The sequence below is a fragment of the Oncorhynchus mykiss genome, chromosome 11, assembly GCF_013265735.2.
Source record: "Oncorhynchus mykiss isolate Arlee chromosome 11, USDA_OmykA_1.1, whole genome shotgun sequence".
Classification (NCBI taxonomy): domain Eukaryota; kingdom Metazoa; phylum Chordata; class Actinopteri; order Salmoniformes; family Salmonidae; genus Oncorhynchus; species Oncorhynchus mykiss.
Window position 1 is genome coordinate 51435046 of NC_048575.1, and position 16255 is coordinate 51451300.

Consider the following 16255-nt stretch of genomic DNA (forward strand, 5'->3'; position numbering starts at 1 on the left):
CCCACTCTGTGGTCTCCCCATGGTCCTAAGTCCAGTCGTCCTAAACACTCCAAAAAGCCTACCCGACCGCTCGGAGGCGTCTGCACACCGTTGCCTTCTTTTCTATCACATTCCAATGACAATACCGGGGGACAAAATTTAAATTTCAGAATGTTGGGGAGACATCCCCCCTTCCCCAGTGAAAGTTGTGCCCCTGCCCAGATACAATGAAACCCTTCATAAGGATATGACCCTTTGATATGCAAATACTGATAGTGTCAGAAATCTTAATTTAATATCCTTTACCTCTTTTAATGTTCTTACCGGTATAGCCCGAGGCCTACATCATTAGTCAATACGAATATATTATTATTCATGTACTTTTCAAGCAATTTATTGTCAAATCATTTCAAAGTAGCAAATAACATAAAACAATCGACAAAGACGACTTTGTTTTCAGCTTTGGCTGCTCAGTAGGGATGTGCACGCACACTGCCTCCACAACAACGATGACTGGACCAGTCTTGAATTTCACAGACGTAGAATATTGTCCGGTCAATGGAACTGCAACAGCTGCAAGCTGACCCAGAGGAAGGAGAAGAAAGAACCAAGTATGAGTCAGAAGAGATCCTTTCTCTCAGTCAGACTAATCCAAAATGCCTTGTAAACTGCTAAATCTATGTGAGTATGAAACACATAAACTGGTCCGAATACAAAGTGTAAGGCTGGGATCGCTGAAATGGACATTTAACGGAGTCATATTGATGTTCATCTGGTGAGTAGGCTATTCTGCAGAAGGACTCATCTTGCGGTAATAACGGTAATAGACTACGAACGTCCACTCGCCTTGACTGATCAAGAATGTGTGCATAAAAATAAAGTATGAATGTTTTATATAATGATTATATTCTAAAATAATTATGTATTACTTGCATCAACTGCATCTCTTGTAACCATGCCAATGGTATTTTAAAACGATCAGGGATATCTATCAAAGTAGGCTAACTTACTCCAATTTGCAACATACCATGATCAAATATTGTTTTATTTTGTAGCATTATGATGCTCTGGAACAAGGAGTACCAAGAACACGACTATGTGGTCAGCTCTGTTACTGCTAAGGTCAAGGGAGTGGCCTTAACCAGTTTACCAGATGTTGGTGATATAGTATGGGACGTTGTGGATTACAGTGGGCCATCACAGGTGTGTGTGTGTGTGTGTTTATGTGTGTGTGAGATAGTGAGAGAATATTGTTGTTTTATTGTTGTATATTATACACATATTACATTTGTAATATACATAAACATATTTTTTACATTGGTTCTGACTTTCTATACATTTGTTTGACTTTCTGTTTAAGGGAAAGAATTCATTTTTCGTGGTGACCAATGTCATTGTTACAAAAAAACAAAGGCAAGGAAAATGCCCTGAGGTAGAGTGCCAGTAGGACATCCAATTACTGTACAGTCTAATGTCTTATATCATTTCTATTTGATGACTAGAACACACTAATCTCCTAGGGATGTTTATATTACAGGTCCCTCCGTATGGAAAAGTGTGTCGGACAGACGAGGACTGTGTAAAGGGATTCTGGGATCAGCACAGTCACGGTACAACGACAACTGTCTAGAACTTCTCCCATTATCCATCTCTTCTGTTTGTGTCATCTCTATCTGGTGATACTATTTGTTATTGCATGGAGGGGAGGAATTTGTCCCCGGTGTGTTAAGGTTTCAGACGGTCAGCTCCGCTCTGGGCTCTTTACTATTTGCAGATACATTATGGTTATATACGTTTATACAGTGGTAGTAAACATGTAGACACGTGATAATAGAACATCTAAGATAATAGTTGGTATTGTTTGTCATGTGACCCATACAATAATTCAAATGTTGCTTTCCTTTTCAGGGGTTCAGACAGGTGCATGTGTGAAGTTTGATGTGACACGGAAAACATGTGAGGTGTCTGCGTGGTGCCCCATAGAGTCCAAGAAAAAGCCCCCCAAGTAAATAAGCTCACTATTATTGTTGTTGTTGTTCTCAGCATCAGTATGCATTTATGTGTGCATGTCCTCTTACTAGCATCAAATTCAGTGTGATTTGACATGTGGTCGCTGCAGAGGTTAGTTACTCAGTAAATAATGTTATCTTCTCTTCTACATAGACCACTGCCTGACAGCTATATTTATACTTTAGTTCCTCTAATGTGGAGGAAGCTCACTTTGTTAGTGCTGCATGTGTATATAGTCAAATATGCCAAGGAACATAGTTTCACAGTAGTTTAACAGAAACTTTTAAATGAAAATGAAACCGTCCGCTGTAAAAAAAAATATTGTTTTCACAACTTTGCTTCAATAATACAATTGATGACTCCTCTGACGTCTAGGCCTGCTCTCTTGGCATCAGCTGAGAACTTTACAGTCCTCATCAAAAACAACATCAGATTCCCAAACTTTAATTTCATGAGGTGAGACTTTCCAATTCAATATGAATTAATTTGGCTTTTTAGTTTGCACACAACAGTTCTCAAGTAGATTATAATTAGAGTAACCTTCACCACCTTTACAGATGTGGGATCTTAATTTGATGACATTTAAAACATGTAGTATATTTGGGGTTTAAAACATTTTAAAGGCTTCTGAAGTTTGTATTTTCCACAATTTCAGACATGATTTTCCCTTAAGAAAAATGTATAAAAAATGTCCATCAATTGCAATCCATATAATCCATATAATAATTCAAATTTCCTGTTGCTGCAGGATTATTCTCCTGCTGTAGCTAACTGGCTCAAACTAAGATAACTCATCTGTACATACTCTGAGAGCATCAAAAACTATTAAATTAATTGTTAAAAAAGGAAAACAAGCACATTCTTCAATTTAGTGAAAGTGGATCTAACTGATGCGTTTTTGTCTTACAGAAGGAACATCCTCCCTGAGATGACGGAAAGCTACTTGAAGCGCTGCCAGTTTAACAGGCATACAGACTCCTCGTGCCCCATCTTCCGTCTGGGGGACATTGTAAAGGAGGCTAAAGAGAACTTCTTAGAGATGGCAGTTGAGGTGGGCTGCTTTGTTAGAGGGAGTTTCTCAAAAAAACACAAACTTTCACATAAACTAACTCTATGACCCTCAATTATGTATGTCCCTCACTGTTGTCTGTATCTATTTTGGCACTGCACATAATGTTGGACATATTTGATTACTTAATGAATTACAGAATTATGGTTTGGATTCAATCCGTATCCGCGTAAAAATGTTAAGGATGATTTCCGATTTGGTATTTTATTAGGATCCCCATTAGCTGTTGCAAAAGCAGCAGCTACTCTTCCTGGGGTCCACACAAAACATGAAACATAATACAGAATGAGATAATACAGAATATCATTAGACAAGAACAGCTCAAGGCAGACAGAACTACATAATTTTTTTTAAAGGAACACGTAGCCTACATATCAATGCATACACACAAACAATCTAGGTCAAATAGGGGAGAGGCGTTGTGCCACGAGGTGTTGCTTTATCAGTTTTTTAAAACCAGGTTCTCTGTTTATTTGATCAATATGAGATGGAAGGAAGTTCCATGCAATAAGGGCTCTATATCATACTGTACATTTTCTTGAATTTGTTCTGTATTTGGGGACTATGAAAAGACCCCTGGTGGCATGTCTGGTGGGGTAAGTTCGTGTGTCGGAGCTGTGTGTAAATTGACTATGCAAACAATTTTGGATTTTCAACACATTAATGTTTCTTATAAAAAAAAGAAGTGATGCAGTCAGTCTCTCCTCAACTCTTAGCCAAGAGAGACTGCCATGCATAGTATTTATATTAGCCCTCTGATTACAATGAAGAGCAAAACGTGCAGCTCTGTTCTTGGCCAGCTGCAGCTAAACTAGGTCTTTCCTTGCAGCACTGGACCACACGACTGGACAATAATCAAGATTAGACAAAACTAGAGCCTGCAGAACTTGCTTTTTGGAGTGTGGTGTCAAAAATTGAGCCGACATGTGCAGCGTGTACCGTGAGTGCAGTGCAGTCTCCGCGAACGCGGGAACATTGCCTTTACATTTAAATCGAGATATAATGCGGATGTTCCCCAATACTTCGGCGATACAGATTGAATCTAGCCCTAAATCACCTTAGTTACGTCAGATTACATGATTGTCAGGTTGATATAAAACACGTTGAGTAGATCATCTCCACCATGCTCTCTCACCAAAGGGTGGCGTCATTGGGATCCAAATTAAGTGGGATTGTAACCTGGATGGGTTCTTGCGGAACTGTCTGCCCAAATACTCCTTCCGCCGGCTGGATGAGAAGGAGAGCAATAGAACACTGTACCCTGGTCTCAACTTCAGGTAATTGTGACAGGCCTTGTTCTTGAGGCCAACGGTCATGTCATAGGTCATACATGGTCAGTTGACCCATGTCAAATTATGGAAAGCTGTCAATGAATACTGCTATAGACATTTGTAATTGTATATATCAATGCAATCCAGATATTACATTGTTTAACCTACTACTTGTGTTGGCAGGTTTGCCAGATATCAGACAGAGAAAGGTGTTGAGGAGAGAACCCTGTTTAAAGCATTTGGGATCAGGTTTGATGTCATGGTGTTTGGAAAGGTTTGTATGACTGAGTAAGTCTCGTCATTTAAACCTGCAACAATGATGATGGTAATCTTGTGAATGTGTTATTTATTTTATTTTTTTACCCCCTTTTTCTCCTTAATGTTGATCTTGTCTCATCGTTGCAACTCCCCAACGGGCTTGGGAGGCGAAGGTTAAGTCATGCATCCTCCAAAACATGACCCGCCAAACCTCGCTTCTTAACACCCACCCGCTTAACCCGGAAGCCAACCGCACCAATGTGTCGGAGGAAACACTGTTCAACTGACGACTGCTTTCAGCCTGCAGGCACCCGGTCCGACACAAGGAGTCGCTAGAGCGCGATGAGCCAAGCAAAGTCCCCCCGGGTCAAACCCTCCCCTAACCCAGACGGCGCTGGGCCAATTGTGCGTCACCCTATGGGACTCCCGGTCACGGGAGGTTGTGATACAGCCCGGGATTGAACCCGAGCTGTATCTCTTAGACCGCTGAGCCACTCAGTAGGCGTGCATTTATTTTTCTAATCCATGAAAATCTGAAAAATACAAATGGTAATTTATATCATGTGTTCTTTTAAGGCAGGAAAATTCAGCATAATCCAACTGATCATATTTATTGGATCAACTCTATCATATTATACACTGGTGAGTGTTGCTCAGTCTTTTTTATTCAACTTGTTTCAAATGCAAAACTAATAACAGGGAAAGTAAAGGACAATGATTGTGATTTTTCGTAGACCACTGTATTTATCGACTGGCTCATTGGGACCAGTTGTTACTCTAAAGAAGCCAGACAGAACTACTCCGAGAAGAAAGTTGAATCTGTTCAGGACAGAAAGCAGGTAGGAGTGGGATGTAGGAGTGGGATGGCATTCCCCACTGAGGATTATACAAACCCACAGCAAGATTGTCATTCTCATTGGCTGAATTGTTTGATGTAAATATGTGGTGAGACGCTGAACAATGAGACAATTCTTCTTCTATGTTCCAGTGCATTCTCTGTGTCTCGTTTGTGGACGAGAACCATATAAGAGTGGTGAAGAAATCACATAAGAAAAGTTTACAACAAGTGAAGCCCATCTCTGTTCACCCATGCAAGGTTAGCATAACTGTGTTTTCCCCAATGTAGTGCCATTCTCACCCCGATACAATAGATAAAGATGTCACTTTTAATCTAACTTTCTTATCCTCCTCTTGTCTTTTATACAGTAAGTCAGTATGGTAATACATACACATTGTATCAGTGCATATGACTAATTTGATGTGTACTGCACACTTGTTGCCAGGACGACACAGGGCACCTGAGTGCCATGGTTGGTGTATTGCAGAAAGGCAACAACATCATAGACAAGCCGCCCCAGGTTCTCCCCCGGCCCAACCGTCCAGCCTGGTGTCTGTGTGGCTGCTGTCTCCCTTCCACCCATCCCCAGGAGCAGCTGTGCTGCAGGCAGAGCATTGGCCGCTGCATTACCACCTCCTCCCTGTTTGAACAGCTGGTGCTGAGTCGGCCCTTGTTGGAGGCAGTGTTGCTGTACAGGGAGCCTCTCTCTGACCTGACCGAGGGGGAGCAACGGATCGCTGCCCTTCGCAACTGCTCCTACAGACAGTACATCAACTGGAGAATTGGGGCCCCACCCAGAGAAAGTATCCCTGTCATGCCCAGTTGTAGTGTGTGGAGAATCAGAGAGGAGTACCCCAGCCAAGAAGGAGAGTACACTGTCTGAGGCCCAGGAGAACTACCTCTCCCCAGTCCAGCCCTGACACACAGCTTTAGGGACGAGGAAGAGTCAGTGTTCTAGAAAGCTCCATCAGAGATTGGTTCTCATCATGTAGTGACTGTACAATGCATTTGTACTGGTGTATTGATCTAATCTTCCATTCAGCATTAAGGTTAACATCTTGAACCAGAACATTGTCTTGTAGATATTGTGTCCATCCATCTCACTGTCTAGGGACCATCAATAATGAAGAGGGAAATAACGTAATAAACTTTATCTTAGATGAGACTGAACAGGAGCTAACTGGAGGTGGGAACTGCTTTATCTTTTCTTTGACTGTTTACTAACATTTAGATTGGAACATATGTTTTTTACCATGTGCAATAAATGTAACTTTGAAAATATTGTTGACTTGATAACATCATTTCACAACTTCGCTAGTTCTTGTGTGCATAGAGTCATATTTTCATTCATCCATTGGAGTGGATGAACAGCAGTTTTATTATGCCACTTGTCAGATAGGGTATATTTGCCAACTGAGCCAGGGTCAGTTGTAATTTTCATACTAGCCATTAAAATGATTAGACTATTATCTCAGCAGGCTGTGACACCTCTGTACCTCTTGAATCACTCCCATTGCTAGTTTTCTACAGTGTAACCATAACTCAGAAGATGGGCGGCTGTAGCTCTCAGAGCTGCCACCACTGTTTCTTTGAATATGAAACAGAAAGAATGATTGTGGTAAAGAGCAAAGTAGTGGGATCCGTCTTCAGATTAATCCAGTTTTTGATCCTCTTTTATGTGATTGGGTAAGTTGGGATTCAATTATTCTGTTTCTTACATTAACAAGCTGGTGTTCCAGTACATTTAGTCAGAGTGGATGTGTGAATGTATCACTGTTTCTACACCTGTGTCCCCTTGTCTCCTGTCTGACCTGCTACACTATAGGTATGTCTGTGTGGTGCAAAAGTCCTACCAGGAAACAGACTCAGTGGTCAGTTCTGTCACAACCAAGGTGAAGGGCACTGGCTTCACCAACACCTCTGATCTGGGCGCCCGTGTGTGGGATGTGGCTGATTACAACATCCCCCCTCAGGTAGAGTGGTGGAAAAAGTACCCAGTTGTCATACTTGAGTAAAAGTAAAGATACCTTAATAGAAAATGACTCAAGTAAAAGTGAAAGTCACCAAGTAAAATACTACTTGAGTAAGTCTAAAAGTATTTGGTTTTAAATAAACTTAAAAGTAAAAATAATTTCAAATTCCTTATATTAAGCAAACCAGATGGCACCATATTATTGTTTTTTAATTTACGGAAAACCAGGGACACACTACAACACTCAGACTTAATTTACAAACGGAGCATGTGTGTTTACTGAGTCTGTCAGATCAGAGGCAGTTGGGTTGATAAGTGTGTGAATTTGACTCTTTTCCTGTCCTGCTAAGCATTCAAAGTGTAACAAGTACTTTTGGGTGTCAAGGAAAATGTATGGAGTAAAAAGTACATTATTTTCTTCATGAATGTAGTGAAGTAAAAGTTGTCAAAAATATAAATAGTAAAGTACAGGTACCCTAAAAAAAAAAAAATATGTAAGTAGCACTTTAAAGTATTTTTACATAAGTACTTTACACCCCTGCTCAGGTAGAATCCTATACTCTATACACTTTATCTGCAGTGTATTACTTTTTTTGTCCGTTTGAGTTCAGATTGTGTTGTTAACTGTTTTTGTATAGAAATTATTTTTTTTCACGGAAAATGTCTTCTGCCTGGCAGGGTGAGAGTTCTTTCTTTGTGTTGACCAACATGATTGTCACCCCCAATCAAACTCAATCGACCTGTCCCGAGGTAAGTTGCTGATTTCTCCTTTATAATACATTGAAATGTGTAAGTCTATATTGTAAAATGTGTATTTATTGTTTGAATTAAACACTACTGAAAATGTCCAGTGAAATGTTAAGTTGGACTGTATTTATACTAAAATACATTGACTTAGAAGATATGCATTATACAACCATTATTTCAATGGTAATCAAAAGTATTTGAATGATAGTGAAATGTGATCCTGTATCTTCTTAAGCTCCCAAACCAATCCACCATTTGCATGTCAGACAGTGACTGCTTAGAGGGATCCAATGATGTTCGTGGTAACGGTAGGTCTTCATGCCTTGCTGATGAGTCCTTGTAAAATTGTTAAGGGCAGAAACCAGCAGGGAGATGGCTGAAACATTCATAAGAAAATCTAAATCTACTCCTCCAGAGAAAATTGTCCTGAAATTCAGTCATATTTTCAGAATCATCCTGCAACATATTTGATTAAGTAAAGAGTAATGTTTTCTAATCGTATTACTCTGTTAAAAAAGGTATCCAGACAGGGCTATGCATGAACTACTCAGAGACTGTCAAAACATGTGAAGTGCTATCTTGGTGTCCTCTTGAAATAGACATCAACTTACCCGAGTAAGTAAGAACAAATTATAATATGATTCATGAGTGTATGCTCATTGGGGGAAGGTATTATAAGTGGAACACATTTTGTATCATAGACATGCACTGCTGGTTGCAGCAGAGGACTTCACGGTGCTAATCAAAAACAGTGTGACATACCCCAAATTCAACTTTCACAAGTGAGTCATGTTAATTTGTCCGGCACCGAAATTAAACATGAAAAGGAATAAAGGCAGGACACCTGCATGAGAGTTTTACTTTATTCTGTAGAATAATATTTTCTCTTTGGTCTCTTGCAGAAGAAACATTTTGCCTGATGTTAACTCCTCCTATCTGAAACAATGTGAATTCAATCGCAAAACAGACCCTGACTGTCCCATCTTCCGCCTTAAAGACATGGTCTCTGAAGCTGAGGAGGACTTTCAGACCATGGCAATTAGGGTATAAAAATGTAGCTCTACACTCTCCTCTTTAGGTCCCTTACAAGCCTCGATTCTGCATAAGTCCATACTAGATGTTCCTGTAGTTATTCTTAATGCCGTGTTTAGTGTGTGTTGCAATTGAATGGGCTTTAATCATCCTTGTTCATCAGGCCACATTTTGGCAGTAGTGTCACTCATTGGTATATCAAATTACACATTTAAATAGATTAATTTGAGATGAGACTATATGGTTGTGTTTGTTCAGGGTGGTGTTCTTGGGATTATGATTGACTGGAACTGTGACCTGGACTGGCCTGAACATTACTGTGGCCCTAAGTACTCCTTCCGGAGGCTAGACAACAAAATCCCTGAAAACAACGTGGCCCCTGGATACAACTTCAGGTGAAATCAATGAACCTGTGGACACAATACTGTCATAGAGTATAAATACAGCTTTTCAACAAGACTTATTTCCACAGGTTTGCCAAGTACTACAAAACCACAGATGGTAGGGAAACAAGAACCTTGATCAAAGCATATGGAATCCGATTTGATGTCATTGTTTTTGGAACGGTGAGACTCAACATACAAAAAAAGAATTGATTCTTAAAACCACAGGAGTAGAATACTTAATTTTGACAATGTATGAGCTTTCTGTTCACAAGATGGTAAAGGCAACAATTGAGACCACCACAATAAGGGTTTCAAGGTCAAATGACAAATCGGCCTACCTTCCTCTACTGTTCTATCTTTACAGGCAGGTAAATTCAACATGGTTCCGACCATAGTGAATGTAGGTGCAGCGCTAACGTTTCTCTCTTTGGTAAGTTCTGTTAAGTGGAGCCATCTCCAAAACACTCATTATTTGTAAACAAACATTCCTTATTAGTACCATAAAGCATTTTTCTAAGAAATGTTAGCCTGTTAATACAGTTTAATTGAGTTGTCATTTTCAGTTTGAAATAGTCATGCAAGTGTGTGCCCTTAGGTGAATGCAGTTTGTAACTGGTTTCTCCTGACATGCACAAAGAGAAGAGACTACTACAGCAAACACAAATTCACATATCTGGATAACATTGATGACAATGCTGGTGAACCTGTGAGTTACCTGTGAATTGTCAAGCTTATTCCACTATATACAGGACCAGTTTAATTATCAGGGAATACTTACAAAAATAACCATCACTCTTCTTTGCTTAACAACCGCAACTTGACTGTTTATCAACTTTTTCATTATGCAGATTTTACTTAAATTAGTTATATAAATCATGTATTATTAATCTGACAAATTCTTATTTGTCTGTACAGCTGGGAGAAACAACGTATGGGACCCGGTAGATCCTGCACAGAGAAGTAGTCATTTCACATTGTGGGGGAATGTTGAAGCCATCTTTTGTCCAGACCTCTAGCCATCTCCAGCCCCTGCCCCCTAAACATCATACATGGGGCATGTACTGATATTACCTAATATTCCAGATTAAGCCTCGTCAAATGTGAAGTGTATAATCTGTTATAAGATACCTTAAAACAAGGTACAAAATAGTAAGAAAATCATTTTAATATGGAAATTGTCATTTCACATAGTTGACCACTAAAGAATAATAAACAAGTTATAGAAAGTAAAAAATATATATTTTTAGACTATCGCCTTTTCTGGAAAATATGTCCTCTTCCCATCCGTCCACGTCCTCGACCCCTGGCAGCCACTGGGAAAGAGGAGACAAAGCAAATAGTTTGTCTATAAAAACATACAGTACCAGTCAAAAGTTGACACCTACTCATTCAAGGGTTTTTCTTTATTTTTACTATTTTCTACATTGCAGAATAATTGTGAAGACATCAAAACTATGAAATAACACACATGGAATCATGTAGTAACCAAAAAAGTGTTAAACAAATCCAAATATATTTTAGATTCTTCAAAATAGCCACCCTTTGCCTTGATGACGGCTTTGCACACTCTTGGCATTCTCTCAACCAGCTTAAGTTTTGTAAACTAGGCTACCTATGTCATTTCTTAATTTAGTTTCATATGTTGCTGTCCAGTGGTTCTGAATTTGTGATGCATCCGACTGGCCACATTTTTCTGTGCAATAGAATTTTACATTTGAAAAGTGTGTGTACTAGGCTATTTAATGTACATGACCAGTTTGTCTTCAGTCCATTTTAAGATGGGATAGATGGGCTATGGTATAGGTTGAATGTGATAGTCTGCCTAAAACCAGCCCGAGTAGGCCTATGACTCCATTTCTATTCTATTCAGAGTTTAGAGGAATTAATAGAATTAGAAATGATTTATTATCAGGCTGGTTAACTTCTCTGGGATATGTGGGACGGTAGTGTCGTGTCTTTACTATCATTAAATGAAGACTTCGTTTTTATCAAAGATTCTCTGTAATTAGTGTTACGCGATCAAACTGATTAATCATGTAACTGTAATTAACTAGGAAGTCGGGGCACCAAGGAAAATATTCAGATTACAAAGTTATCATTTCCCAATATAACCTTTCAGATATTTTCATATCTGATCAATAGTCTTCTAATTAATTATTTATTTTACCTCACGTTAGTCACATTCCAAATGTCGTAAATTGGTGGTTATCCACACAAACCCAGTCTTCAGTATGAGTCATTGTCTTAAATCATTTATTTATTACTAACTAAGTAATTCACAGAAATGCATAAACAAACAAGGTAAATATGGTTACAAGAAATGATAGGGGAATGTGCCCTAGTGGGCTAAACCGGCATAGCGGCTTGTTAGACAAAAGGGAAGTGTGGGGGGGGGGTTCGACTAAGAAGCCACTACAGAGTTGATAATTATAACAATTGAAATGCTAATCCTTTGCACATGAACGCTCACTCATTCGGGAACAATTGCAATCAATATATATATTTACGCCCAGTGTGTCGTCTTGATCGCTGTTGAAAAGTTTGTTTATTTTGTAGAATTGTCCGTCTCTCTCTCTCTGTCGTGATTATAGTGGATAGTTCAGAGTGACATTCATTCATGTTGTTGTAGAATGGATGTTTCGGCGGTTGTCGTTCTTCACGTTCAATGATACCGAATTCCTAGCTGCAGACTAGTAATTAATATCAAAGACTTGTTCTTATTCTGTCGGTATCGATAGTCTAAGATTTTAACCACGTGGTATGGTTAAAAGATTCAGCAACGGTCTGCAACCTTTGTCCTCCCGTGATTGAGAGAAACATGGTCTACTTAGAATTTCTCAAAGTTGGGTTTTATTCGGAATTGCAGAAAAGGGGCTGTCCTAGGATGCCTGACCCTAACTGGGCTCATGGGCGGTCCTCTGATTTTGTTCAACTCAAAAGGGAATTGGAGTTTCCTTCATTAAACAGTCCAAAATCACATTGTAAAATTGTGTAAACAGTATCATCCTCACTCATCTTATACAACAACTAGATGTAAACATCATATCTGAGGCAATTATATAAACAGCGTTATGGTAATGTGGCCGCACCGTCTCCCATGAGCTTCCCCAAGTTGTAACAAACAGACCAGTTCGTAGCTTGATTCTTCACCGATCTTTTATATCTTCTCCGGAACATCAAATTTGTTCGGGCCTCAAGTTCTGTGAGGTGGAAGAAATTCCTTTGTTCTCTATGAAAATTCAATCTCTTATACTGTGTCCATGAGGAGATCATTTCTTTGAGGAATTTACGAACTCACTGACCACAGCAGCTTGGTTGAAGGAGCAGAGAGAGGGGGGTGGTGCTTGCTGTACCCAAAGAGGGCAACGTCATGACAGTAGCGTCCCACCTAACCAACAGCCAGTGAAAGTGCAGGGCGCCAAATTCAAAACAGAAATTCCCCAAGCATACAAGTACAAACGATTATGTTAGGTAAGCACATAGTCACAGAAAAACACAGCCATTTTTCCAGCCAAAGAGAGGAGTCACAAAAAGCAGAAAGAGTTAAATCACTAACCTTTGATGATCTTCATCAGATGACACTCATAGGACTTCATGTTACACAATACATGCATGTTTTGTTCGATAAAGTTCATATTTACAGTGGGGCAAAAAAGTATTTAGTCAGCCACCAATTGTGCAAGTTCTCCCACTTAAAAAGATGAGAGAGGCCTGTAATTTTCATCATAGGTACACTTCAACTATGACAAGACAAAAAAAAAATGTAATCCAGAAAATCACATTGTAGGATTTTTAATGAATTTATTTGCAAATTATGGTGGAAAATAAGTATTTGGTCAATAACAAAAGTTTCTCAATACTTTGTTATATACCCTTTGTTGGCAATGACAGAGGTCAAACGTTTTCTGTAAGTCTTCACAAGGTTTTCACACACTGTTGCTGGTATTTTGGCCCATTCCTCCATGCAGATCTCCTCTAGAGCAGTGATGTTTTGGGGCTGTTGCTGGGCAACACGGACTTTCAACTCCCTCCAAAGATTTTCTATGGGGTTGAGATCTGGAGACTGGCTAGGCCACTCCAGGGCCTTGAAATGCTTCTTACGAAGCCCCTCCTTCGTTGCCCGGGCGGTATGTTTGGAATCATTGTCATGCTGAAAGACCCAGCCACGTTTCATCTTCAATGCCCTTGCTGATGGAAGGAAGTTTTCACTCAATCTCACGATACATGGCCCCATTCATTCTTTCCTTTACACGGATCAGTCGTCCTGGTCCCTTTGCAGAAAAACAGCCCCAAAGCATGATGTTTCCACCCCCATGCTTCACAGTAGGTATGGTGTTCTTTGGATGCAGCTCAGCATTCTTCGTCCTCCAAAAACATGACGAGTTTTGAGTTTTTACCATAAAGTTCTATTTTGGTTTCATCTGACATTCTCCCAATCTTCTTCTGGATCATCCAAATGCTCTCTAGCAAACTTCAGACGGGCCTGGACATGTACTGGCTTAAGCAGGGGAACACGTCTGGCACTGCAGGATTTGAGTACCTGGCGGCGTAGTGTGTTACTGATGCTAGGCTTTGTTACTTTGATCCCAGCTCTCTGCAGGTCATTCACTAGGTCCCCCCGTGTGGTTCTGGGATTTTTGCTCACCGTTCTTGTGATCATTTTGACCCCACAGGGTGAGATCTTGCGTGGAGCCCCAGATCGAGGGAGATTATCAGTGGTCTTGTATGTCTTCCATTTCCTAATAATTGCTCCCACAGTTGATTTCTTCAAACCAAGCTGCTTACCTATTGCAGATTCAGTCTTCCCAGCCTGGTGCAGGTCTACAATTTTGTTTCTGGTGTCCTTTGACAGCTCTTTGGTCTTGGCCATAGTGGAGTTTGGAGTGTGACTGTTTGAGGTTGTGGACAGGTGTATTTTATACTGATAACAAGTTCAAACAGGTGCCATTAATACAGGTAACGAGTGGAGGACAGAGGAGCCTCTTAAAGAAGAAGTTACAGGTCTGTGAGAGCCAGAAATCTTGCTTGTTTGTAGGTGACCAAATACTTATTTTCCACCATAATTTGCAAATAAATTCATAAAAATCCTAGAATGTGATTTTCTGGATTTTTTTTCTCATTTTGTCTGTCATAGTTGAAGTGTACCTATGATGAAAATTACAGGCCTCTACTCTTTTTAAGTGGGTGAACTTGCACAATTGGTGGCTGACTAAATACTTTTTTGCCCCACTGTATATCCAAAAATCTGAGTTTACATTGTTGTGTTATGTTCAGTAGTTCCAAAACATCCGGTGATTTTGCAGAGAGCCACATCAATTTACAGAAATACTCATCATAAATGTTGATGGGAATACAAGTGTTATATATGGAACTTTAGATAAATGTCTCCTTAATACCCCTTCCAGCTTTATGCAAGTCAACAAGTCTTAATCTTAGGTCATCTGAGTTCTATTTTGATCAAGGCATGGTTCACGTCAGGCAATGCTTCTTGTGAATAGCAAACTCTAATTTTGTGAGTGTTTTTTATGGGTCAGGGCAGCTCCTAACCAAAATGTCTCCTTGATTTGACTCCAGGTTAGTTGACTCCTGACTTCAATTAGCTGTCATTAGTCATTAGCCTAAGGGTTCATATACTTTTTCCAACCTACACTGTGAATGTTTAAATTATGTATTTAATATAGACAAGAAAAATACAATTTGTGTTAGTTTAAGCAGGCTGTTTGTTGTGTGAATTTTAGATGAAGATCAGATCAAATTCATGCAGTAATTCAGGTAAATCCAAAGGGTTCACATACTTTTTCTTGCCACTGTTCATCACGTTAACTTCTTTGGGACTGGGGGGCAGTATTGAGTAGCTTGGATAAAAAGGTGCCCAGAGTAAACTGCCTGCTACTCAGCCATAAAAGCTAGAATATGCATATAATTAGTAGATTTGGATAGAAAACACTGAAGTTTCTAAAACTGCTTGAATAATGTCTGAGTAGAACAGAACTCATTTGGCAGGCAAAAACCTGAGAAGAAATCCAACCAGGAAGTGGAAATCTGAGGTTTGTAGTTTTTCAACTCATTGCCTATCGAATGTACAGTGTCTATGGGGTCATATTGCACTTCCTAAGGCTTCCACTAGATGGCAACAGTCCACAGTGTTGGACAGAACAGAACCTTGTTTGAGGCTTTTACTGTGAAGTGGGGGCGAATGAGAGGGGATTGAGTCAGGGCTCTGGCAGAGTGGCATTAGCTGACCAAGCGCGTTCACGTGAGAGTTAGCTTGCGTTCCATTGCAATTCTACAGACAAAGGAATTCTCCGGTTGGAACATTATTGAAGAATTATGATAAAAACAACCTAAAGATTGATTTGATTGATACTTCATTTGACATGTTTCTACGAACTGTAATATACATTTTCGCCTGAACTTTCGCTTGGACTTGCCTGCGCATTGTGAGTTTGGATTGTGTACTAAACGCGCGAACAAAAAGGAGGTATTTGGACATAAATGATGGACTTTATCGAACAAATCAAACATTTGTGGAACTGGGATTCCTGGGAGTGCATTCTGATGAAGATCAAAGGTAAGTGAATATTTATAAGGCTATTTCTGACTTCTGTTGACTGCACAACTTGGCGGTTATCTGTTTGGCTGTTTTGTTGTCTGAGCGCTGTACTCAGATTATTGCATGGTGTGCTTTTTCGG

General features: G+C 39.7%; 2 protein-coding genes across 5 annotated transcripts; both read left to right on the plus strand.

Annotated features, from left to right (window-relative positions):
- The first annotated feature begins 305 nt into the window (after nt 1-305).
- On the plus strand, nt 306-6706 carry p2rx7 (purinergic receptor P2X, ligand-gated ion channel, 7). Of its 4 annotated transcripts, none has more exons than XM_036935715.1 (13): nt 307-660; nt 1035-1182; nt 1340-1411; nt 1517-1589; nt 1888-1984; nt 2365-2445; nt 2899-3040; nt 4199-4335; nt 4513-4603; nt 5164-5229; nt 5322-5426; nt 5576-5683; nt 5871-6706. In XM_036935715.1, the coding sequence occupies exons 2-13, from the start codon at nt 1039-1041 to the stop codon at nt 6306-6308; spliced, it is 1554 nt and encodes a 517-aa protein (XP_036791610.1). In that variant the 5' UTR covers nt 307-660; nt 1035-1038; the 3' UTR covers nt 6309-6706. The 4 variants fall into 4 exon arrangements, with proteins under 4 accessions (XP_021476928.2, XP_036791610.1, XP_021476927.2 ...); XM_021621252.2 differs by having other exon boundaries at nt 309-754; XM_021621254.2 differs by lacking the exon at nt 307-660 and adding an exon at nt 838-859.
- Nucleotides 6707-6974: 268 nt separating this feature from the next.
- Nucleotides 6975-13941, plus strand: p2rx4b (purinergic receptor P2X, ligand-gated ion channel, 4b). Its single transcript, XM_036936314.1, has 12 exons — nt 6975-7111; nt 7251-7398; nt 8076-8147; nt 8380-8452; nt 8663-8759; nt 8846-8926; nt 9047-9188; nt 9435-9571; nt 9649-9742; nt 9927-9992; nt 10158-10257; nt 13799-13941. Exons 1-12 carry the CDS (start codon nt 6975-6977, stop codon nt 13939-13941), a joined length of 1290 nt encoding a protein of 429 aa, XP_036792209.1.
- Nucleotides 13942-16255: the final 2314 nt, after the last annotated feature.